Consider the following 26,257-nt stretch of genomic DNA (forward strand, 5'->3'; position numbering starts at 1 on the left):
TACGGCGTTTTACCTTAGCACGGCAGCTCTGGCGTAAGGGCGTATCTCTACTTACGCATGAGCCCCAGAAATGATGCATTTATAAGTAAAATAGGGCTCATGTGAACATTGGGATAAATCCTATCTTCAGAGGGCAACGTGTAACGTATCGAGAACGGAGAGAGCCAAAGAACTTGGAAAAGACCTCCGAAATCCGAAAATTCTCACACCGTTCTCAGGAAGAACGCCGTATGAGCCTTTAGACGTTGTCATGTTTCCTTCGATAAGAACCAAATTCACTGGGCAAATTGCGAATATTATTTTCCAAAATATTCAGGCAGTTTTGTACGCAATTTAATCTAAAATAACACAAACTTTCAAGGAAAAATATGCATCATTCTCCTCAAAAATACATGTTTTACCCTAGGGATTTTGGCAACTGTCGAATGTTCATACGACGTTCTGCCTTAGCACAGCAGAATACTGCCATGCTAAGGGAAAGCACCGTATGAGCCTTTAGGCGTTGCCAAATTTCCCCTGGTAAATCACTATTTTCAGGAAAATTTTTGAATGTTTGTCTACCGATTTCTCAGATAATTTTGTTTGTAATTCGATCTAAAACGACTGAAAATTTCAAGGAAAAATATTCATAATTTTCCTCGAGAATAAACAATTGATCCAGGGAAATTTGGCAACTCTGGAATGTTCATACAGCGTTCTTCCTCAGCACAGGAGAATAGGAGCTGGAGAGAAGCCGGCTAGAGGAACAATAAATTAATTGTCTCCTTACGGCTCGGCCACTAAAAAACGGCCTATTGAGGACCTAAGCGCGGCTTCGGTGGGACCTGAGAGGAGCCGCGCGCAGCGCACCTGCCACTCGCATGCCGCTCCGCGCCGCGCCCGCGTTCGCTCCACAAAAAACTCTGATTAAAAAAGGGAAAAACCAACAACACAAGCACGACAAGCACAACACTTGCTGGAATCTCTCTCACGTACTCTGACGTGCTAAGCAAGAACATCCTATCTACAGTAAATCCCTCATTTTCCTTCCGGCAAATTCACCAACGACAAGAATATTATCTCTAGTGGCAATGGCTCTTAGAAAAAGTCTACGAAAAGTTTAAAAGGTAAAAAACATGTTAATTTTAAAAGTTCGTAAATTTTAAGTAAAAAAAACTCTTAAAATACTCGTTTTAGGAAACCCTTTTGGGGAATCCTTTTAAATAGAAAAATAGTGTATTTTAATTAAAAGAAAACGTAAAATTTACGTGAAAAACAACGAACTATATCCTCAATTTTTATGGGCTGCAACTTTTCCTTTTACACTTTTCTGTTCACGACTTTTTCCCCTCGTTTTTGCTCGCAGGAAGTTTATAAAAAAAATACGTAAATTTTACTTAAAATTTTACGTAAAATTCTTCTTCAATTTTATGTAAAAAAATCCCCAAAAAGGGTTTCCTGATAGATACGAATATTTCAAGAGTTTTTTTACGGAATTTTCAAGTGGTTTTAAAGTAAATTTTGAGTTCTCTTAAAATTTACGAGTTTTTTACAAATTTTCTCAACAGCCACTGCCACTGGGGATCTCACATTCGTAGTTTCTACGCGGGTGCAAAAAACGCCTTACCTCGCAGTCCGCGACAAAAACCCGCGGCTTACCTAAGAATGTGAGGAAAATTTACAGCCTTTAAAATACGGTTAGAAAATGAGAGGGTCTCCAAGGGTTACAGCGCTTCGAAATTGTCTTCGTTTCGTTCCTCGCAGGTGATTCGTATTTTATTTTTGGTGAGCTCATTTGCATTCTTATACTGACAAAAAGTGCAAAATTAACAAAAAAAATAAACAAACTATCCGATGATACGTAAGTACTTCCCTTCAAAAATAAAAATGAAAAAAATTGGGGGAAAAACAAGAAGGAAAAGTCGTGATAATGCTAAGTGGTAAGTAACGTTGTAATTAGCAGTTCTACCCACCTATACAGCAATTTTATAAGGTCGTGTCTCGTTAAAACGTTTTTGATGAGAAAATAAAAGTAGAACTCTGGGAAAAACGTTGTTTCGAGCAACTCTCTGACGAGAAATGGCTGGCAGAGACTTGAAAATAAAGTTGATTCCGGAAAAATGTTATTTCGAGAAAAGTTATGACGAGTTACGGCTTCTCACTAGTTACAATACAAGGCCTTGCTAGTGTGTACCTTTGGGTACTTATGAGTTAGAAAGTTGCGATGTTCTGGAAACTTAGGTACACACGCATCCTCTCCATATTCGCAGTTATTTGGAAAGTAGCAGTACTGTTCAACTATAATGTGGAACTAATAGTTATAACGTTTCCTGGTAAAAAAGACCTCTTCACGAGCGTTTTAAATGCGTAGTCGCAAAGTTACCTCCTGTATTGTCGGATTGTGAGAAACTTGTCGAAATTGGAGAAGATTGCCCAAATTATTACGAAGACTTAGGAAAATGAGGGAAAGATTTAATTTTAAGAACCCTACACTATCTAGTCGTATACTTACAATTTACGGCACATTATTGGTGAATGGTGGAAATTTTAAGGAAATTTGACATTACTGCAGATGACTATGCGACTACGTAATTGGAACAGTTGTGCAGTAATCATTTTCAACAGGGTGGTAAAGCAGAAAAACCGGTAGCATTGCCACAATGATGCGGGAAAATCTCGTCAAGCAGTTCAATAACGAGTAATCTTCCTGCAAACTGCCACAAAGTTTTTTGACAGGCTTTTCTAGACAATATTTGGTCTTGTTATACATAGTGTGTTTAGAGGACATTTTGATAAGATCCTGAAAAGATCAGCATACAAAGGACAATCAACACGAGTCTCCAGTAAAATTCAACAGAACTTTGGATTTCAATTCTCTTGAAAAGCCCCTTCCAAAAGGCTATTCTCGATGTTATATACGGCTGAGATCCGTTAAAACGGTCCTTAATATGATTTCTGTTAGAGATTGCTTGAACCTTCTCTGATCACAATGTAAACCATATCGATGGCAAAAGTGCGTAATCACGTATCTCCACTACGGGGTTTCAAAATGTCCGGTCCTACTTCATTTTTCCGAAGGTAATCGAGCCAACTTTCCAGCTTGAAATGTTTACATGATATTCTGCTAACGGAGAAGAAAAATCAAGGGGATTTTCAGGAAATCGCGTGGTCTAGCTTTCCAAAGAAAATCTAGAGTGCGACGAGAAGTCTGCAACGTCGTAATCAGAGATATCGACGGTGAAACTACCAAACCACGTATCTCGGTTTGCGACGTCGCAGACTTCCTGTCATACTTTATTTTTTAAAGGAAAAACAACATCCAGTCTTGAAAATTTCTGTGATTTTTCCTCTTTGTGCGGAGAAAATTCCGTGAAAATTTCAAGGAATGATATTGATTTGGTCTACTTCAAAAAAATAAAATGTGAGCGTAGATTTTTAAACACCGCAAACGAGATACGTGGTTTGGTAGTTTAACCGTCGATATGTAGTTTTGCACTTTGGCCATGTTGCCGTGCTAAGGAGAAATGCCGTAAGAGCATTCGAGAATTGCCAAATTTCCTCGGATAAAACGTTTACTTTTGAAGAAAATTATGAATATTTTACTTTGAAATTTTCAGACACTTCAGATCAAATCACAAACAAAATTATCAGAGAAATTGGCGGAAAAATATTCAAAAATTTACTTGAAAATTAGTGATTTGCCGGAGAAAATTTGGCAATGCCTGAAGCCCATACGTCGTTTTTCCTTAGCATGGCAGCATGGATCTGAGGATTACGTCGGAAAGGAGCTATTTAACGATTGCGAACATGAATATATGCGGCCCTTAGGTACTTTTCTCACAATCAGTGTGAGGCTATGATTTTTGAGGCCCCCGATTTAGTTACGTACATTGATTGGTCCGATTTGAATGGAGCGGAGTAACTCCATCCGAGACCGATCCATCACGCTCAAGAATTCCATTAATCACAGGGGGTACCTAATTATGAACACTCGCGGATTATTAACCTGAGGTCATTCACCTCCACCGAAAAGGCAACGCGCTTCGGTTAAGTTTTTACCACTAGGGGCGTCACTTGGATTCCAGGACCTCAACACTGTCGTCGTCGTTCCGGAGGAGGGTATATGGACAGAGGCGGATCCAGCAATTTGGCAACACAGAATTTCCTCCATTTAAAGCTATGCTAAATAATCGATTCTTGTCGGAGCACCTGGCCCCTCCAAGAATCGATACATTTCCATAGGTTTAAATGGAGGAAATCCGGTGTTGCCAAATTGCTGGATCCGCCAATGTATATGGATTCGCTCGACATGAATCGATTCAAAAATAAAAAACTTGAACTGATCAACACAATCAAGACGACGACGTTTGTCGATCACGATCGACAAACGATTGAAAAGCCGGTGTCGATTTCCGACAGGGATCGATCGAAAAATAAGAAGGCCAAACGATCAACGTGATTCCACCGACAATCGTGAATCCATAGACACACCCGTGAACTGATCGACAAACCCGTGAATCGATTGATAAACTTTTGATTTAGACGAACAAATGAATCGATCGACAAATCCGAGAAGTAGGTAAATCCGTCAATTGATCGACGGACCCTTGAATTAGACGGCTACATAAATCCAGGCTCGGGCTGGCCGTAAGGCCGATCCGCCATCGGCGGATACGCCCCCTTGGCGCGCCGAAGACTCGCCCCTCTGACAGATAGCAAAATAAGAAGAGAAAAAAAAAATTACGATCGAGAATATATGCGACAAATGAACGACAGAAGAGAGAGTTACGAGTAAAGAGAGGTGCTTTTACGCATGATAGTGGCGAACAAAAGTCCAATAAATCCAACCTGAAGCGTAAACACTTTTCTGTGAACTTTTTACCTTTTTGTTGACATACAGGCGCTTTTTTATCCCCCTCATTCATTCGCTATGTGTCACTCCCTTACAAGCTATGGTCGCTTCGATTTTTAGATACACGCACTCTTTATAGACCTCTTGAGAGACCTTTAAAAATATATCTTCCTTTTCGAAATGACTATTGATTTGGACATACCATAGCATATCTCGGGAAAATTTAACCTTCATTAATCTCGAAATTCAAAAATAAGAGACATCTAAAGTGTAAACGCGATACAACCATTCGCGCAAGATGGATGTCCACATTGCATATGAAAAATGTAAGACACGATGGCGTGAGTCGTAAACACGCAATGCTCTGGTCTATGCTACTAGTTTGAAGCACCATTACGAATAAGACAAACGGAAACAAACACAATATGGCAATAGAGGGAAGGAAAGGATGCGCGTTTACGACGGCGCAGAGATACAACTATTCGTACTTGATGGACGTCCGTGTTGCGTCTGAAAAATTGAAGGCGCGATGACGCGAAGCGTGAGCTCTCAATGCTCTGCTATATGCTGTCAATGAGGTGCCGCTCAAATTCGGGAGAAAAGTTTAAAAAAGAGGCCAAAACACACCTCCTCTACCTTCGGCTGCGTTACTCACGTAGTGCTTGAAGCACCATTACGAATAAGACAAACGGATACGGAAACAAACACAATATGGAAATAGAGGAAGGGAGAGGATGCGCGTTTACGACGGCGCAGAGATACGCAACTATTCGTACTTGATGGACGTCCGTGCTGCATCTGAAAAATTGAAGGCGCGATGACGCGAAGCGTGAGTTCTCAATGCTCTGCTATATGCTGTTAATTAGGTGTCGCTCACCAGATCAGATTCAGGAGAAAAGTTAAAGAAGAAGCCTGAACACATCTCTCATACCTTCGGCTGCTTTGATACTTGTTCTTTCTTCTTTTTTCAGGTTCTTGTCGGATTCTTTCTTAGGTTGGATTTGCAGACCCACGTCTTAAGCTCGTGTAAACCGCAGCACGTGTCCGACCCTGCATAAATCGATCGATAAACCTTGAATTAGACAAATCCGTGAACCGATCGACAAACCCGTGAATCGAATGACAAACTTTTGAGTTAGACGAACCAATGAATCGACCGAGAAATCGTGAATCGATCGACAAATCCGAGAAGTAGAAAAATCCTTGAGCTGATCGACAAACCCTTGAATTAGACGGCTCCATAAATCGATCGACAAACCCTCCAATTAGACAAATCCGTAAATCGATCGACAAACCCGTGAATCAGACAAATCCGTGAACCGGTTGACATACCCATGAGTCGGTCGAGTTCAGTCGATCCTCACAGTTTTTATTCTCCGATGGATCCATGCATGTCGATCGAATCCATTCCCTCCTTTTTTTACCTGAACCAAAAACTGATGGCTCATCTCACCTGAGTATAAACGCGCGTGACTGACTACCTGTGACCTGCAACCTGTGACGTCGGCTCACCCAACACCGAAAAAATCCTAGGTTTTCTATTAGAAAGGGTCAACGCGTTGTTGCCTGATCGCCAAGTGAAATCGTCTTTCCCACTCATCCCGCACTCATATCGGGAGCGAGCCAGGCTCAGTTTCCCGAGCACAACGATTTCGCCTCTTAAATCCAAAAGCCAAGTTCAAGGTCACGAGGAGTAGATCCACCGCCAACGTACGAAACCGCGTATCTCCGTTTTGAGACATTGCAGGTTTCGTATCATAGAATATGTTCTCTTTGGAATGCTAATCAACATGAGGTTTTGATGAAAAATCCCTAGTTTTTTCTTCTTTTTTCAGAATACCTATTCCGAGTAAATTTCAAGCGATTGAGAAGGGCTTGTTTCTCTTGGAAAAAATAAAACAGGAGCGGAAATTTACAAGTATAATGCACCGGAGCAGATACGTGATTTCGCACTCTCGCCACCGATTTGTCGGTCGCCTAAGAAAAGCGTGGAGAAGTTTCCTGAGTAGATACCTACGAGGGCTTTGGGTTCAGAAACCCGAACAGCACACAAGCTTAATCTTGCTTGAGTTTGCTTTGAAGCAAGGTTGATCTTAGCTTAGCGCAAGATTGTATAAGTGATCTTGCGGCAAGCGGAAGCCTGAATTGAGCTTTTCCGACAATTTTTGCAAGGCTAGGGAAACTTTGTAGATAATCTAGCTTTGCAACAATACTGTATGGAAATGCAATCTAGTGACAAGCTAACAAACAATCTTCCTGCAATTTTGACACAAGACAAAGTGTGCTGACTGGGAGCAACACGGTGCTAAGGAAAAACGCCACATGAACATTCGAATGATGCCTCATTTTTTCTGACATAATACTCACTTTGGAATATAAAAGTTATTAAGTAATATTGCTCCTTGAAATTTTCGGAATCTTAAGATTAAACTTCGAGGAAAATCTTAAAAAACTGGAATACCAAAATTTACAGATTTCCCCCAAAAATCATATTTTACTGGAGGAGAGAGCTCATACGGCGTTCTTCCTTAGCAAAACAGAACTGGAGTTACCCGCTTCTCGATGGAAAAAGCTTTTTCTCGTGATTTGGCAACTCATATCATGTGTTAAAACGTGTTTTTGCGAAAATATACTGGGGAAGAACTGGTTGCATCGCCAATTCCATAGGCTCAATCGCCCACGTAACTGAAGACAACTTATCGATGCAACTTTGGAGACCAGAAAAATGCTTATTTCCAGCATTAGCCAGTGTCTAATCACACGAGTGAAATTAAATAGTGTCCACGCCGAGAGGCGACGTATAGATCCATTCCTACCGTGACCAAAGAACTTAATGACTCCACGACTAAGCACAGTGATCGATTCATTTACTCAGTCCGAAAGTGTCAAAATTTTCTGAAGGATTATTAGATTAGGTACCTAGTACCTACATCCCACAGGAAAAAAACCCACGTTAACCTACTCGCAAGAATTAATGAACTTTCGCTCACCACGAAGGAAAGCGAGGAAATATCATTACTATCGTTTCAAAGAAGTGCATCATCGATTTCAGACATTTTAGATAAAATAATCGCGGACAAAATTGCCTGAAAAATTCGAAAAAAAATACTCAAAATTTTCCTGGTAAATTTGACTTTCATTGAAGGAAATATGGTAATATCTAAAGGCTCTTGCGGCGTTTTTCCTTAGCACGGCATTATGGCCCGAGCGACATTTGCGATTCCGAGAGGTATCCTTTGCAACTGTGAGTGCAACAGGTACCTCACTCAGAGCACCTGTCAAATTGGTCTGCGTTGAGCAGAAATGGAGCAAGCCACACCAGCTATTGCCAAATTTAATTGGGCAATTTGATTCTTACGTGAGAACGGTTGTGCGGATTTTCGTGCCAATTTCAGTGAATTTTCAACAGAGAACGAAGCAAATTCCTCAAAATTTTCAACGGAATCCGCTTTATAAGGTTCTCTTGTGATATATTAAAATGCCCAGTTAAATTTGGCAACAGCTGATGCGGCTTAGTTCCTTTCTAATAAACGCGGCCCACGAAGTTCATGGTGTCTACGACCGGGAATAAGCGGGAAACCCGGAATTCATCAGGGAATTAAAATTCCAGGGAAAAATCCGGGAATATAATCCAGCAACCGAGAATTTCTCCTGCAGGAACTTTAAGGTACCTGTTGATGAGATTCATGTTATTGCACCTGAGCCGCCATTATTGACCTCTTGAATGACATATTTGACTCTCCAAATCAACATAATAATGAGGAGGCTTCGATTGAGCAGATGATGTAAACATTAGAAACACTTTTGGAATTAGAAATATGAAAGTGCGACAAAAAATCGGCCGAAAGATGAAAACATCGATAGAGTTTCCCACAAATATTCTAGAGAAGCAAGAGAAAACTTTGGTTTCTAATTAGGGGAAATCAAGGGATGAGTATGGTCAAGAATTGAGGCGTTTTTTCGGTAAAAGGGCGTTTGAGACTTCCAGTACTGGAAAGATTGAGGTTCCAGCATTGGAAGTCTTACAACTAGAGAACTTCCTTGTTCTCTAGTTGTAAGTAACTCATTCGACAGTTCTGCTGAGAATTTTTCACTCACTCAGCTTCGAGTTTTTCCTCACTCTTGTAGAGCAGTAAGTCGACTGTGAATGAATTTCATCTGCTGCAAATACTATGGAACATTTTACAATCCTAGCAGCATTGCAAGACTCATACGCTGTTTCACGGAAAAAGTCCTCAATTCTAAACACTGCGTAGGAGTCCGGCGAGAAAAGGGTGGGAGTGTGAAACCGTGGTGTACCTGAGGCTTTGGTAGGAGTCGCTGTATCGACGACGTAGGCGATGTATCCAATGTAGAGGGCGAAGAGGTAAATCCACAGCACTTTGCCCGGCACAAAATACCCGTGCACAAATGCCATTATCGTGGCAAGATCACTGGCTTCATCAACTTAATTCCATCACCGCCGGCCGGTCACAATCACCGGGACGAGCCGGAGCTCACCAGGGTCGCGCACAACATAGAACCATGTGAGATTCCCGGGTTCCGACGCGATTTCGGGATACAGATCCGGGATGAGAACCAAACACAGCACACTTTCGGGAAACGCACGCACACGGCAGGGGATTCACTCGCGCTCACGACTGCTACGCGCTCAGCGGCGGACTGACGCGGGTACTCGGGTCTGCGGCTCGACTCGGCGACTCCAGGCTGAAGCCTCTCTTTCATTGGGTCCGCTTTGCAGGATTCTCTCGGCGGCGGCGTCCGACGGCTGGCTCTGCCTGATTGCGCCTCGCCGCGCGTCCGTCGCGTCCACCGTCGTGGCTCGCCGCCGCCCGCCCGCCGCCGCACAGTGCATCCAGTCAATAGGAGAGCTCCGACACTATTTCCGAACTTTAAGGGTGATCTCACGATAACTGGAATAGTTTTGTCGCCGTAACAGACAGCACATTTTTCTGTCATATTTTTGGTAGTAATGATAATTACTCGACTTTTTTGCATTTATCTACGCAGGGTTAAGTGTTATAACGCTTTTCAAAGATTTATCGCTCTACTTTTCAATTTTAATACATAAATGGCCGAAAATGCGCTGTCTGTTACGCTGACTTTTTACCGCGTAACAGACAGCGCATTTTCAGAATTGACATAATGCTAATTGAGAAGTGGAGCAATAAATCATCAAAAAGTGTTATAATACGTAATCTATTGAAGATTAATGCGAAAAAATTCGAGTGATCATCATTCCTACTTACTAAAAATATGACCGAAAAAAGTGTTGTCTGTTACGGCGACAAAACTATTCCAGTTGTCGTGAAACCACCCAAACGCTCATGCTCCGTTCACAAACTTGAGCTTCTAAATGGTTCCATTGATTTCCTCGTAAAATTTTCCTTCTCAATCACCCCTTGATATTTAAAATGTGACGAATTTAACATCAAAATTTGCAGTTTTAGTCAAAAATTTCATGTGCGACCTCTCTGACTGACTCGGTCCACTGTGCGCCGCTCCGCGCCACACAATGGAGCCATCCAACCGAGAGATCGCTCACCAAGTTTTTGGCTATACCATCGTCTCTAGAATTCTGCCGTGCAAAGGGAAATAAAGGCAGTATACGCCATCAGGCGTTGTCAGATTTCCCTTTTGATTTTAGGAAAATTTGTCAGTATTTCTCTACCGATTTTTCGGAGGATTTCGTTCGAAATTTGATCCGAAAGTCTGAAAATTTTAAGGGAAAAATATCCATAACTTTTTTAGAAATTAAATATTTTCTGAGAGAAACTTTGGCAACATTCAAATGCTCATACGGTGTTTTTCTGTAGCAGAATCCTTGACCATGCTAATTCCCTAATTTTTCCTAGATTTTCTCTGATTTTAAGAAGTTCATTACCTGCTAGGTAAAGGTATAGGCGGATCCAGACACCCGGAAACTTCTCCAAGAAAATTTTCGAAATTTTATCATACAGCACAAATACTCCCTGACTTAAGTACTGGAGCTCATCTCCCCATACAAATAGGCGGACCAAGACACCTCGAATTGGAGGGGCAGAAGGGGTTGAGGACTTCCTCCGGAAAATTTTCGAAATTTGATTGCATGGGGTAAAATTTCCTTGATTTTCCCTGATTTTCAGGAGCTCCTTACCCGATATAGGCAGGCGGAACCAGACACTTCGAACGGGAGGGGCAGAAAGGGGGCCCGGGGGCTTCCCCCAGAAAATTTGCGAAATGTTAATGTATAGTATAAAAATAATTATAAAGTGTGCAGTTTGAGTCCATCTCGTCATGAATCATTACGAAATATGATCACCCTTATTTCTTCTTCCTCCGTTCCTTTCCTCTTTTTTATTCGCTTTTTCTTCCTCCTTTTTTTGGGAGGAACGGGAGAGGGGAGGGGGTACGTCCTCTACTACCCTTCCTGGATTTGCCCATGTTGTAGCATCATTATTACGGATGGAAATTGCGTTTAATGTTAAAGACACTACACGGTTAAATAAAAAGTTCGGTGTTTCTAGTTATTTTGGAGTTGCTTTGATTACTTTTTCCTTTGCTTAACGGTAGCAATAATTTCCTTATTGGCTGATGCGCGTAAAGTATTGCCCGATTCCTTAGAGAACGAGTCATTGTAAAATGAACTTGATAAGCTCACCGCTCAATACGTCTGATTGTGAGCACGACAGAAATCCGAGCTATGTTGGGTTTGGTTTTGTCAAGCAACTAAACGAACCTCACGGTAATGCGTTGAGTATCGCGTGATGTCTAAGGCGCGAGAGACCTGAGTAGTCTCGATGAATGATTAGTCGTTATAAAGTAAACTTGATAATCTCACCACTTGCCGGAATCACACGCTGAATTTGACAGCTGAATATGAAAGTCAAGAGTCATCGCTCAACGGTTGAAATTTCGCAAATTCGAGTTAATTTCATCTAGATGTTTATCAAATCTGTTTAAACAGTTCAGACAAATCCGACATTGTCCGATGGTCGCTGAGAATCGTTGGGCATCGGGCCGATGACTTCCACATTCAAGCCACATTCAGCTCCCACATTCAACGTGTGATTGCGGCAACTCAGGACGTCCTGAGTAAGACAGAGAATCCAAGCTTCCAAGCTATGTTGGGTTTGGTCGGGTCAAGCACCAAAACTAACTTCACGGTAATGCGTTGAGTATCGCGTGATGTTGAAGGCGCGAGAGACCTGAGTCGTCTCGATGAATGATTGTCACCACTCTCTAACCGTTTTCGTCCAAAACCAGCCAAAGTTTGCGATGGATGTTGCTACTGATCAAAATATGTTGTAATATCGGACTAACACAGTAAAAATTTCCGTATTTCCCGGTCGTTAACACCATGGCGTTAAAACTGCAAATTTCTACGTTGACTCCGTTGGATTATATTTTTCAAGAAGTGCTCATTGCGGAGATTTTCACGAGAAAACCAATAGCATCACTTTCAAAGCTTTGTATTTTCGAAGATGCAAGCTTTTGAAGTGTGCACATGATATCCAAGCTCTCTCATTGGTGCGATCCACCGTGCGGCGCGGCTGCCGTGGTGCAGTGGCAGTGCCTAACCTCAAACAAACCCCGAAAACAGTTCGGTTTTCAACGTGCCCGCGGCCAGATCCGCTTCTTCTTCTGCCGACTGGTTCTGTAATTGGAACGAATATTCGGGCCACCACTGGACGAACATATTCGCGCGAGGTGTCAACCGTATTGCCGTATGCTAGGCAAAATCCTCGTATGAGCCCTCAGATGCTGCCAACTTTCTCTCGATAAAATTATTGGTTTTGTAGAAAGTAATCAATTTTTCTATTTGAAATTTTCGGACTAATTTCAAATTAATTTTTACAAGAAATTGAAAAAAAAATTATTTACAATTAATTTAAAAATTTCTTTTTAATCGAAGACAATTTAGCAACGCCCGAAGGCTCATACTGTGTTCCTCCTTAACACGGTAGCGCTGGACGCACGTGCTGTCGTGCTAAGGAAAAGCGCCGTATGAGCCTTCAGACGTTGCCAAAATTATCCAGACGGATCACGAATTTCCGATGAAATCAGTAAATGTTTTTCCACCCCCTGGTGAAAATTGGCAGTAGAATCAGTGTTCCAAAATACCACAGACCTACAGCCGGCTGTAAGATTTCCAATAGCTTCTATAGCCGGCTACACAATTTCTTATAGCCTGTTATAGCCGATGGCGATTAAACAACAGCCAGGAGAGGAAGAATACGTAGAAGAAGAAGAAGAGGAACAAGATGAACAGGAATAAGATGAGGAAAAAGAAGAGGAGGGGAAAAAAGATAGAGAAGAAGGTGGTTGCGCCGGAGATCCTGAGGTGATTCGTCCCCGGTAGTAAAGAAATGATATTCGTATTTTGAAAACACAATTTTCACTGGAATAAAAAACTATAAACTTACGTTTAATACGCTTACGTCAAAAACAACCATATCCTAGGCGTTACGAGAGATAGATCGTCAACATACCTGAAACAGATTAAAAGAAAATTCGGTTAACTACAAAAAAACAATAGAGCGATTTGCCGAGATTTCAAAATCTGATTTTCGATCAACTTTAAGGAAAATCCCAAATTCAAAATTTTTCCGCTGCGGAGAGCGGATGTAGCTCTCGAAATACTGCCCTCCTATAATTAGCATCCTGATTTTTTCCCTGGTAAAAATTGGCAGTAGAATCTGTGTTCCAAAATACTATAGACCTACAGCCGGCTGTAAGATTTCCAATAGCTTCTATAGCCGGCTACACAATTTCTTATAGCCTGTTATAGCCGATGGCGATTAAGCAACAGCCAGGCGATAAAGTGTATGCTAAACGTTACTAATTGCGGATGCTAGGACTTAGTGAGTTTTTGGAATACTGCTCTCTTTTTGGGTCGTAGTATCTTGATTTATTTTGCTCCGTACTTTTGATGGATGCCTGCCATTACTAATATATTAGAGCGCCTTCAGTTTCGTATGATACTGTGCAATACCTCTGGTGTGAAATAGTTGCTTCAAGCGCCGTGGCAGGCGGGCAGCCAGCGCGAAACGCGCATTGGCGCCTACAAACCTAACAGGGATACTTCACGCGTTGCGCAATGCGTGAAGTATCCCTGTTAGGTTTGTAGGCGCCAGTGCGACGCCGCTCCGCTTTGTGTTTGGCTCTAATATTTAATCTCGCGGAGTCAGCGTTTTTCAACTCATGATTTTGAAATGTTTGCACACTCCTGTATGGATTATTCTCATTTTAATTGATGAAAAAAAATATGTATTAAAGGAAAATATAATGTGTGTTTTGTAAATATTAAGGTGGTTCCGTATCAAACTATGATTTCCAAAGCACACGAATTTCTACACAATTTCTTACAGCCTTTTATAATCGATGGCGAAAAAGCAACAGCCAGGCGATAAAGTGTAATACTGACAAACATGAGAACATGAGCATGCTGTCGCCGGTTTTTACTGAGCGCCTTCAATTTTCACGAGTAGGCAATACATTGATCTAGGTGCATGTTGATTTGTATGCTTGTCGCCGTGTTGTTCCGCCAGTTGAATGGAGGTCAAGTGCGTTTTATAATGGTGTCAAGCTCCATGTTGATGAACTTCGATGACTTGAGCGGCAGAAAAAAGAAGAAAAAAAGAACAGTCAGTTAGCATCCATAAATCTGTCGCCGCGTCCTCTTAACTTCGCTTAATTTGAGGAACATCACGCAAATTTTTAAAAATTGACGTCGACTAACTTTCCACCTAGAAGATGAAGCATAACAGGAATTCCGCAATATCATAAACTGAGATGCGTGGTTTGAGAGTTTCATCGTCGAAAAGCACGTATCTGCTTTGAGAAATTAAAAACACGCACGTGGGCTGATATTTGTATTTGATGGAAAAAGCGAAATCCAAAAAAGATAAACGGAGTATGGAACGATCCAATTGGTTCAAGTGGGTGGTTTTGATAGACTAAGGAAGAAAATGGACAGAAATGATCACATGATGGTTCGTTGACAGAATGGATGAAGAGAGACTGGCAAAAGTTTGTATGACTGGACAACCCATAGGGAAAAGACTGCCTGGACGACCGCCTAAGAGATGGGCATCTCTCTTCGCCTGAAGATGATTGAATGTTCCTGTTGCTATTTGTTTTATTGACTTGACGAATCTTTACAGATAATTATTATATTTTTAATATTTTGTGCTCGGCACTCGAAGGCTTGACAAACAGGGTCATGCCCTAGTCGTTAGTAGAAGAAGAAGAAGAAGAAGGAAGAAGAAAATGATGGATTGAATGCAGGGTCTCTCGTAGATTGCCGTCAGTTAGTTAGTCTACATATTACCTCCTTCCATTGTCCATTGCATTGCAACCACCCTCTCCCATCAAGACTTTTTTGTCTATAGCTTTGTCTTTCAATTTCAATAATAGGCCTGTTGATTGCACAGTCACCTGAATGCGCTTGAGTCCAACGATCATTCTTCACTAAAAATGGACTTTTTGCAGTTAGGAACTAATGTACAATGTCTGGCCCGGTTTAGAAACAACGTATGTACCATTGGCTCCCCTAGGCACACGAGTGTTTTTTTCGATGAGCCGGAGATTGCAGTTCCTAACGAGTATTTGCATAATGTAGTCCGAATGATTTTTGATGCTAGCTCAGAGCGGAGCTTGGCATAGTAGCAGCTGGAAAACGCGAGCGTATGTGTAACACAGGCGTCAACAATTATGAAATATATCCTGATTTTTCACGGTTGCTGACAAATATGGTCCTCCGAGTTTGGAATGTTTCCTCTTATTTATCGAAAATGAGTAAACAGGCCTCGGCCATTACGTAAGATGCATTATCACATGAGTAAATAACTTCGGAGCGATGGTCTCCATGCCATGGTCATTGTTTACAAGCTAACGCTCGCAAAAAAAGAAATGAAATTCAGAAAAAAAAGGAGATTCACCTGGCCGTCCGTTCTGCGGCCACCTGGGTGTCTACTAAAATACTGCCGTGCTAAGGGAGAACGCCGTATAAACATTCGAGAGTTGCCAAATTTCCTTCTATTGAATGTTCATTTTTTAAGAAAGTTCTGAATATTTTTCCTTTATATTTTCAGAATACTTACGTGAAATTGCGCACTAAATTATCTAAAACATTAGGAGGAAAATATTCATGAATTTACCAGAAAATCGCGTTTTATCAAAGGAAATTTGGCAACGCCTGAAGGTTCATAGCATACGCGTTTTTCCTTAGCACGGCAGAAGAGGCTGGCCAAAAATCAGTATTTTGACAGTACTTTTTCAGTACCTTAATTTGACGAAATTCGAAAAATTCCGAACATTTGAATTTCTCGCTCAAATTGCGACAAAAATGACAAAACAATGAAAACAATTCTGGACCTTCTTGCGGAATTTCCGCACTTTTACAGTACTTCCGGAACCGCCCTTAAATAATCAGTACTATCTCCGGGCTTGTAGACACCCAGGCCACACTATCTCTTATTAGCATGATCGAATGATCAACGTCGTCAGGGATGGGGGACTGAGAGCCGGAGGGGAGGGGGAGAGAGAAGGGGCTTCATGGAGCTCTTGCATGTGTCAGGAATTTGCGATTTAATTACTAAGCCTCACGGTAAATTTCGCGGGTGCCACTGAGTTTTCTCTGAAATCAACTCCCGAGCTCATGGAAAGCTCTCAAAGTTAAGGACATAATGGAGGGGATATCCCACGATAACCAGAGAGTCCACCTCTTCATCCAGTCAAACTCGCCACGCAACATTGGGAGCAAATACATTAGAAGGTTACCGTCGTTCAAGTTTTCGAGTCCCCAAACAAAATGGCAACCCTGCTAATAATGCATTTGCTCCTTATCTTCGCGTGGACAGTTTGACTGGATAAAGAGGTGGACTCTCAGGGTAGCGTGGAGTATCCTCTTTATTGCGGCCTCAACTTTGAGTTCTTCTTTTGGGCTTGGCCTTAACTTCGAGTGCTTCTTATGGCTTGGCAATTGACTTCAGAGAAAACCAGTGGCATAATCGTGTTCCTCACAAAATTTTACAACAGAACAAGCCTTGATCGCCAATCCCACACACATGCAAGAACTCTTGTACATTGTAACGTTGCAACTTTTTAACCGAAAACTATTTCGTCATTCATTAAGGGGTGCATGTTCCGCATTGACTAAAAGTAACGTCGACTTCCAGACTTAACTTTTATCTACCCGACATCCCCCCCCCCCCCCCATCCCACGATGAGGTATATCGATGGACAAAGTGAGAAACCGCGTATCTCCGTTGCGACGTTACCGACTTTCTGTCATACTTCATTTTTTATTTGGAAAACGAGTCATTGTAATTTCTTCAAAAATTCATCGACTTTCTCCTCGAGTTGGCAGAATATTCTGTAAGAATTTCAAGTTACGATTAAAGTCGACTTGTTTCTCTTCGAAAAAATAGAACAGGAGCAGGACTCTCGAAACATCGCAATAGACATACGCGGTTTCGCTTTTCGGTCATCGATATTTTGTTCTGTCGCGTCACGTATTTCTTACTTCAAGTGGGACTTTTCCATCGAAAAATTTGAGCTTCGAGACCCGATTTCTAGGCGATATTTGAGGAAATGTGAGGATGGTGGATTTAGCGTCGCGCTACGCGGGAGCGATTAGTGAACGGAGCCACAGGTTGGCAAGGACAGATATAGCCAAGTGCGGAGGAGACGGCGAGGGGCGGGAGGGAGGCCTAAATCGGGGATGTCACAGACTGGACTCGCCTTCAATTGGAGACATCCTGGAATAATATGGTGTTTGTGACTAGGCGCATTATGTAACTCTCAAGATCCTTCGGCTCCGAATCGAAATTCAAAGCTCCTTCACTTGTTGCAAATTGAGCCTCCTCTGCTTCGTGTCGGCTCCGCGCTCCGCTCGACGTATCCCAGCTTCACCTGACGCTTCACTCCCGCCGACACTTCCTAGACGGACTCGCGGGTCGGCCGACTCGTGTCCAGTCTCTCATCGGTCGTGTCCGATACCCACGCAAGGGGCGCAAAATCCACGAATTGGGAAAAGCCTGGGGACAGGGTCGGACTGGCACACATCTCAGGGCGTAGACCCGTACTGCCGTGCCAAGGAAGAGCGCCGTATGAACCTCCAGGCATTGCCAAATTTCCTTTGAGAAAACACGGATTTCCTGGTAAAATGAATATTTTCTTTCCGATCTTCCTGATGATTTTGCTCGCAATTTCATCTAAAGTTCCTGAAAGTTTCAAGGAAAAATATTCATTACTATCTTCAAAAATGAACATTTTATCGAAGGAAACTTGGCAACTCTCGAATGTTCATACGGCGTTCTTCCTTAGCAGGGCAGCGTAGCCGGCTAAAGGGGCGTGAAGTGATATTTTTACGAGGTGGGGGGGGGGGGGAGGAGGAGGCACCCCGACGTGAAAGGCGGTCCAGAAATCTCTGGCAAATCAGCACAATTTTACGCTATTTTCAGCTTCGAAGTTTATAAAGTGGACCACATTTTGCAATAAGGAACCACTGTTTCTGGCTCATTTTAGAAACAACATATGGATCGCATTTAGCAAAAAGGAACCAGCGCGATTACAGTGTTGTCAAAATGTTGTTTCTGCATGGTTATGTAAAAAATCTCTCAAAATTGCAAATAGATTTTGCTTTCCACCAAAAAATTGTTAATTTCAAAGGAAAAAAGTTGTGTACATTTTAATACTGTGCATATATTGAGTATTTTCTTTAAAAAAAAAGAAGTGCATGATTTTGAAAATACTGTAATTGCGCTGGTTCCTTTTTGTTAAATGCGACCCATATATGACATTGGTTTCCCTATGCAGAAAGGTGCTATCATGGAAAAACAGAGATAGTGGTCCCTAATTGCAAAATGTATAATCCAAGTGATCGCACGTAGCAAAAATTGCAAAATTTAACTCTTTTAAGTAGCCGCGAGACTTGAAAAAAAAGTATAAAAGCAAAGCTAGGTACCAGACGCATCTATGCACCATTCTTTCCAGAAGAATCGAGTCAGAGCTTGCAACCTATAATACTGCTTTTAAAAACTAAAAGTCAGAAAATGATGCATCATTTTCAGGTTTTCGAGTTCATGAACTCGAAAATATTGTTTGCCAAAAAGATCTTTTTAACCTCATCGAAAAATAAAGCATTCAATATAGAAAGTACAAGGTGAAATTTTGAAGGAGAGATAAGATACGTTCAGTAAGAAAAGTAAAAATAAAGAGATGGGAATACATGTATATTCAATGCACCAGAGATCTAAAGCAAGCTGAAGGAGGTCCCATTCAACAACCATTTTGTTGGCAATGACAATATTTTGGGACGTTACCGGACATTTGAAGCCTAATTTTTCAAGATTAAACATAACTAAACTGTATTAAAATTCACTGACTGATTGTGAATGGCTTCTTTTGGCTCCCCTCTTGAATCCAGAGATTTTGGCGAACAAGGTGCAGTCATATTTTAATGATATTTTCATTGACCCTTAGATGCTTAAGCCCGGTCAAATTGACGAGAGACTTGCTTAAAAACTAGCCACGCGAGTTGTGAGGGACCACGGTACAAACGAGCCGTATATGTAGGTCTGTGAATATTTGTGTTTTAAAAAGATAATCAAACCTCTAATTGAAAGAAGAAGAAAAAAATGGGGGAACAACAGGGTCGAGACGTAATTGGGCATTTTAAATTTTTCTCTCGAATCTGACCGACACCTCACTGGCAGCATACAAAATAGCATTGCAAATTCACGCCCAGCACCATCGCGCCTTCAATTTTGCAGACGCAACACGGACATCCATCATGTACGAATAGTTGTATCTCTGCGCCGTCATCAATGCGCCTCCTTTTACTTTGCTCTATTTCCATACGGTGTTCGTTTCAATTTGTCTTATTTGTTAAAGCGGTACTTTAAAGACTGTATGAGCAACACAGCCGTAAATAGAGAGCCGTAATAATCGAGCCTCGTTTCTTAACTTTCCTCACACACCTCATCGGCAGCTTAAAGCGGAGCTGCCGAACATCGGAATTCACAACTCGCGCCATCGCGCCTTCAATTTTACAGATGCAACACAGACATCCATCAAGCACGAATAGTTGTATCTCTGCGCCGTCTTTCCATTTGCTCTATTTCCATATTGTGTTAGTTCCGTTTGTCTCATGTGTAGTGGCGTTTCAAGGGCCACGTGAGCAACACAGTCGAAAATAGGATGTGCTCTAATCAATTATCATTTTGAAAAGAAAAAATGTCATAGGTCTCTCAAGCTATCAAAAGGGCGCACGTCTAAAAATTGACTGAACTACCTCCTCCAAGAGAGTGACACATGCTGGATGAGGAAGGGGGTGATAAAACGTCCCCATTGTACCAAAAAAGGTGAAAATTTCCAAGGAAAGAATATTTTACGGATCTCAGAAATTTTATGTATAGGTATTTTGCCCCTTGACAAAAGGTCAAAAGCCAGTTTGATTTCCTCACTTAATGACGCTCAGCATCCCCTTTTCGAAAACTATAATCGAGACAGATTTTCAATGCCTCAAAGCTAATTTTACGACGGAGAGTGACCAATTTTTCGCGTAATGGCGAAATCTAAAAGCGTAAAGCGTAATAGCGGAAGTTTGCACACTTTATTTAATCGAGTGTCTGCTGGTGAGTGAAATAATTTTCATTCATTACAGCTTAATTAAACCCAGCATGTCCCAATTTTTCACATTATCCTCCTCAAAATATTGAGCTTCGGATACAAAATCTGAATTCAACAAATAAAAGAAACCAAAACATCAATTTTCCAGCATTTTTGTAGGCCCAGACGCCTGTGGGGACTTATTGTCGATTTCCTCCATTCACAACTATCATGCGTACGAGGACCTTTCTTTACTCTTAATTTCGCTTCTCTCGTTCATTTATGAATTTTCCGCATTTTCTCTGGGTCATAATTTTTTCTCTTATCTCATTTTGCTATTTGTGGCAGAGGGACTCGTCTTCGATGCGTCAGGGGGGCGCATCTGCCAATGGCAGATTGGCCTTATGGCCAGTTCGATTCTGCCTCGGGAAGCTGAAGGTAAACAGAAACACGCTGTTTCTAAACCGGGCCAGACATTGTAGCTCCTCACTGCAAAATTTAGTCAATTTTTCGTAAAGAATGGTCGTTGAACTCAAGCGCATTCGGATGACTATTCAGTCAACGGGCCGCCGATTAATGAAATTGATATACAAAACTATAGACAAAAAAGACAAGAGGTACTTGGAGGGATCCTATTAATTGGAGTGCGTGGTTGCAATGCAATGGACAGAGGAGGGTGGTAATGTACTAACTAACGGTAATCCATCAGAGACCCTACATTCAGTCCATCTTTTCTCCCTTAGTCCATCAGAACCACCCACTTCAACCAATTGGATCGTTCCATACTCCCTATGTCTTCTTTAAATTGCCTCTCGCTTTTTCTATCAATTTCAATAACCAGCTCACATACGTGTTTTTAATTTTCTAACCCCCCTATGAGACCCTATGGTTAGTCCATCATTTTCTACCATAGTCAATACGAACCACCGATTTCAACCAATAGGATCACTCCAAGTCCCTTTTGTCCCCTTTGTCTATAGCTTTATCTATCTTTTTCGATGATCTGCCCGCTGTAGTGATAATTCCCCACTATAACTCAAATATTGAAGTAATCGACTGCAAAATGCCTTAAATTATGTTTTGCAGGAGATGCATTTTTGAAACTTCCCACAGAGGGGCCCCGGAAACCTCTTCCTCCCCCTGCTCTCCTTCCGAGGGCCATCCTCCGGATTTCTCCTTTGGAGGGGCCCTTGACGGCAAAAGAGGCCCTCAAAGCTCAATCGCCTCCTGACCTTTTCGATACCAGTCCTGTCTGTGGCTCTGCCAGGAAATTAGCAACACTGCTAATACTCCATTCAAATCCATTGAATGGATCAATTCTGTTTGAGGCAGCCCGTCTCACCTAGAATCGATTGTTTGACTCATATTTAACAGGAGCAAAAACAGCGTTGCCGCCTTTCAAGAATCGCCAATGATAGTGAGTCCGCCCCCCGGTCCGCCCCTTGTGCGAATGACTTTTTGGCCTCACTCGAGAAACCCGAGTCCACCGTTGTTATGGAGAGGGTTTCCCGACACACTTACAATTTAGAGAGTGAATTTTCATTATCCGAACGTATTCAAGAATCACCTTGCACAAGCGAACAGCAGCGACGGCCGTGTCCGATTGGTTCTCGCCCTCATCGAGGAGACAATTCGAAGATTGCGCCGGTCATCAGTCATAATGGCTCTTATTCTGACGTCACACTGTCCCACATATATCGCCGTCCCCACATGAGCATACGATAACGTCATGCTTTCCACGGTTCATGTGGAAATATAGGTACGCCTTTATGTCAGAGGAGCGGCAATATGTATTACGGTGGATAGAGACGGTGGCGATTTCGCAAGTTGGCAACATTGTTAATACTCATTTTAAATCCATGTAGTAAATCGATTCTATGCGAGGCAGTCTGTCTAACTTAGAAATGGAAGACGCGTGAGTCGTGAACTAGCAATGCTCTGCTCTATGTTACTAGTTTGAAGCACCATTACGAATGAGACAAACGGAAACAAACACAATATGGAAATAGAGGGAGGGAAAGGATGCGCGTTTACGACGGCGCAGAGATACAACTATTCGTACTTGATGGACGTCCGTGCTGCATCTGAAAATTGAAGGCGCGATGACGCGAAGCGTGAGCTCTCAATGCTCTGCTTTATACTGTTAGTGAGGTATCGCTCAAATTCGGGAGAACATTTTAAAAAGGAGGCCATAACACACCTCTTCTACCTTCGACTGTGTTATTCACGTAGTGCTTGAAGCACCATTACAAAAAAGACAAGCGGAAACAAACACAATATGGAAATAGAGGAAGGGAAAGAATGCGCGTTGACGACGGCGCAGAGATACAACTATTCGTACTTGATGGACGTCCGTGCTGCATCTGAAAAATTGAAGGCGCGATGACGCGAGGCGTGAGCTCTCAACGCTCTGCTTTAAGCTGTTAATTAGGTGTCGCTCAGATTCAGGAGAAAAGTTAAAAAAGAGGCCTGCACACATCTCTCCTACCTTCGGCTGCTTTGATACTGGTTCTTTCTTTTTTTTTCAGGTTCTTGTCGGATTCTTTTTTAGGTTGGATTTGCAGACCCACGTCTAAAGCTCGTATAAACCGCAGCACTGGCTCGGTTCTTTTGGAAATAATGGTGCGCCCAAAGGCTTGGAAGCGTCTAACTCTAAAGGTTTTATTTTTTCATGCATGTTTTCTTTGATTTTAGAAGTCTGTCGGTTACTTCAATACGTTCATTTTTGCAATTTTCACTCTGTACGATTAATAAACTTTGAACCCGAAAATAGCGTAAACTTGTGCTGCTTTGCCAAAATTTTCTGAACCGCTCTCCACGCAGGGGGTGTCCTACCAGGAAATATCACATTGCGCCCCCTTAACCAGCCAAGGGTCTACGCCCTCAGATGCGAGCCAGTCCGACCCTGTGACACTTATTTTTTTGTTGGTCATTTTCATTATATTTTATCCATAGGTATTATTGCAGAAGGGTGGCGAAGAAAATAGTTTGTCAAGGGAGTGCAAAGTACTCTCAAATTTGATCCTCAAGGGGGCGGACGACAACCCTGTAATATACTACCTCTGAGAGATTTGTCAGTGTGACAAAATAACGTAACTACACTTGGACATGAGCCAGGAAAAGCATTGAGCTATACGGACGACAAGGTTCATGCTAAAAGGTAGTTACGTCCTAACGTGAAGAGGCCGGCGAAATCAGAGACAAGAGACCCTCCACAAGCATCTTGGCCATGGTGGAAGCTTTTACTTTCGGGACTTCAGCACTCCACTGTTGACTTACCTACATGGTTGATGTTCAACAACGTGTTGGCAGTTTCGTTTTGCAAACAAGCCGAAAATGGCCGACGTTTCGGAAACTTGTTTGGCTCATGACGTCATCCGAAGCTCATCATCGACCATGTAGGTAAGTCAACAGCCGAAACTAGGGTGATGACTGTTGCTCCCTAGTAATTGTCTTTAAGGAATTGTTGAAACCCCGAAAGTAAAAGCTTCCACCTGTCGCCAAGAGGCCAGTGGAGGGTCTCTTGTCTCTGGGCGAAATACGTGAAAAAGAAGCGCGATGGAAGATTTCCCGATGGCGATGGCGCTGCTGCTGCAGGCAAGAGATGGCAAGCGTAATGCACCGGTGTACACGAGGGAACAAGCAACATGGCCAAGCCGCAAAGCTACCGCCTTGCCATCGCACGAAAAGTGATCGACATAAACAGTCACTCGACAATTGAGTAAGTCCCCAAGAGGCGGCAACACGGTAAAGGTGTCCTCCGATTCGAGCTGGAGAGAGACGGAGAGAGAAGGAGAACACGAGAGCGAAAGAGAGAGTCGCGCAAGCGAGGGCGCCGGAGAGGGGGGGGAGAGGGGGGGAGAGAGGGGAGAGAGAGAGAGAGAATGAGAGGACGGACCGCGACGCGCTGCGGCCGGTACCTGGTACGGTCGTCTCTGGACCGCCTTGAAAGCGTGTCAGCGACCCTGCCCCTCCCTCCATCCCTCTGCCACACAACATACCTGCCTCCAATAGCATGCTAATCTTGTTCCCTGTGCCCGCAGCTGCCGCTCCGTGGCAGAAAGCCGTCCATTTACGGGCGCCACGCCAAAACCTCTCGGATCCGCACATCCGGCAACGCTGGCGGAATGCGTGTGATATCGCGCCTTGTTCCGCACATCGCTTCGAAATCTAATTTTAACTAAGGATGAACTTCGCGGAAAAACCGTCATTACGCGGATAATTCAGTCGCAACACGTGGAGAACGTGTCACGCACTCATCGACCACGAGAGCCGTCATAGTTTTAAACCATTTTTCAAAATGTTACGTTATTTTGAAAAAGAAAAATTCAAAAAAATTCGCAACTCCGTTACATGCGCTTTTCAGGAGTGCTCGGACCTTCTTTGGTTGTTCCAAAACAAGAAAAAACGGTCATCACATGTGTCATGTGTCGGAAAAAGAGAAAGCAAGAAACGTCATGGGCGGAACTATTTCATGTCTCTTGTGTGTTCGGCACTATTTCACCTAAAGAATGAGCTTTTTTTTTTTTTTTTTTTTTTTTTGGTAGTTCTTCCGGGAGAAAAAATCGGGAGCCGGGGATTTGGATTTACACCGCAGTTATCTCGGCATTGACCAATAGGAGTAGCTTTCTGGCATCCTCCAGGACTCAAGCCAATACCTGGATTTCCGAATCCATACCCAAAGCCAGGATTCGAATCCGAGCCTGAGTCTCGGCTGAGGCGGTCGTCTAAGAAGTTGAGCTATCATTTGTTGCTTTGGCTCTAATTTAGAAGAGAACTCTGATCAGCTTCCGGAGGATCTCTACCATGACAGATTCCTGTGGCGAGTAGGCGTCGCAGAGCACCCTAGCGCGCCGTAAAAGCGGCTTATACACACATACTCTGATCAGGAGTCAGCAAGGGGTGATCGAGGACCGAGGTCGAGCCCAGTGGCGTGGCGTGAAATGCGATATATCGATTGTTATGCCATTTAAACCTATGGAAAAAGATCGATTATCAGGGTGTTCGCAGCGAACACCTTAGTAATCGATTCTTTACCATAGTTTCAAATAGCGAGGTATCGATTATCGATCATTCACGCCACGCCACTGGTCGAGCCGACCAACCAAACCAAACTCACGGCTGCATATCTGCCCGGATGATGCCGGAATCATCCTGTTGGGATATTATCTACGGCTGCAACACTATGTGTTGAGTTGGATTGGTTTATTGCTGTAAAAAATATATTTATTTTGATTAAAATTTTATTCTTCGGTATCTCAGTTATGTAAGTTTTAATTATATTCCGATTTTCTTCTGAGTTTAACATTGGTGTCATTATGTTGTCTGCTGAAATGTTTGTGTTTAATTCCTGAAGAATGAGCTATTATCGAAAATTGTACCTCCTCAAATTTTGGTGAAATTTAGCAAAAATGTTGGAGCCTGGCGCCCATTTACCTGAGAATTTGGAATGCTCAAGGGAGGGGGAGGCAGAAGGGCACCTCATTAAGAGGGATCTGGGGGGCACAAAAAGAGCCTCCATTAAGGGGAATCTCCTGGTTTTTCCATCTCGGAAGGATGATTTGAGGATTTCCCTGGCGTTAGGGGGGATCCTGGGTCTGGAGAGCCGGCGGAAAATTTTGAAAAATTGAGTCGTCTCAGGAGCAAACTTGAGCTGTTTCCTTCGAAAAGTTGATTCAATTACAACTTCAAATATAAAGGATGTCACACATTTACCCCCCATATTTCTTTGAAGGAGCCAAGTAGATTACTCAAGGACCAGGCCTCGGCCCCCCTCCCCTATTTCCGCCCACGAGAGGCACCATACTCTCCTCCTTCTCCTTCTCCTTC

The 26,257-nt window shown here is 42.6% G+C and overlaps 1 protein-coding gene across 1 annotated transcript in view; it reads right to left on the reverse strand.

The window, feature by feature from the left end:
- mgl (low-density lipoprotein receptor-related protein megalin) overlaps nucleotides 1–9,585 on the reverse strand; it is a 188,165-nt gene extending 178,580 nt beyond the window's left edge. Inside the window, exon 1 of the mRNA XM_019044291.2 lies at nucleotides 9,131–9,585. Coding sequence (XP_018899836.1) covers nucleotides 9,131–9,248 — 118 coding nt within the window. The 5' untranslated portion in view covers nucleotides 9,249–9,585. The remainder of the gene's footprint in view (nucleotides 1–9,130) is intronic.
- Between the last annotated feature and the right edge of the window lie 16,672 nt (nucleotides 9,586–26,257).

This window comes from Bemisia tabaci, chromosome 5 (assembly GCF_918797505.1).
Source record: "Bemisia tabaci chromosome 5, PGI_BMITA_v3".
NCBI lineage: Eukaryota > Metazoa > Arthropoda > Insecta > Hemiptera > Aleyrodidae > Bemisia > Bemisia tabaci.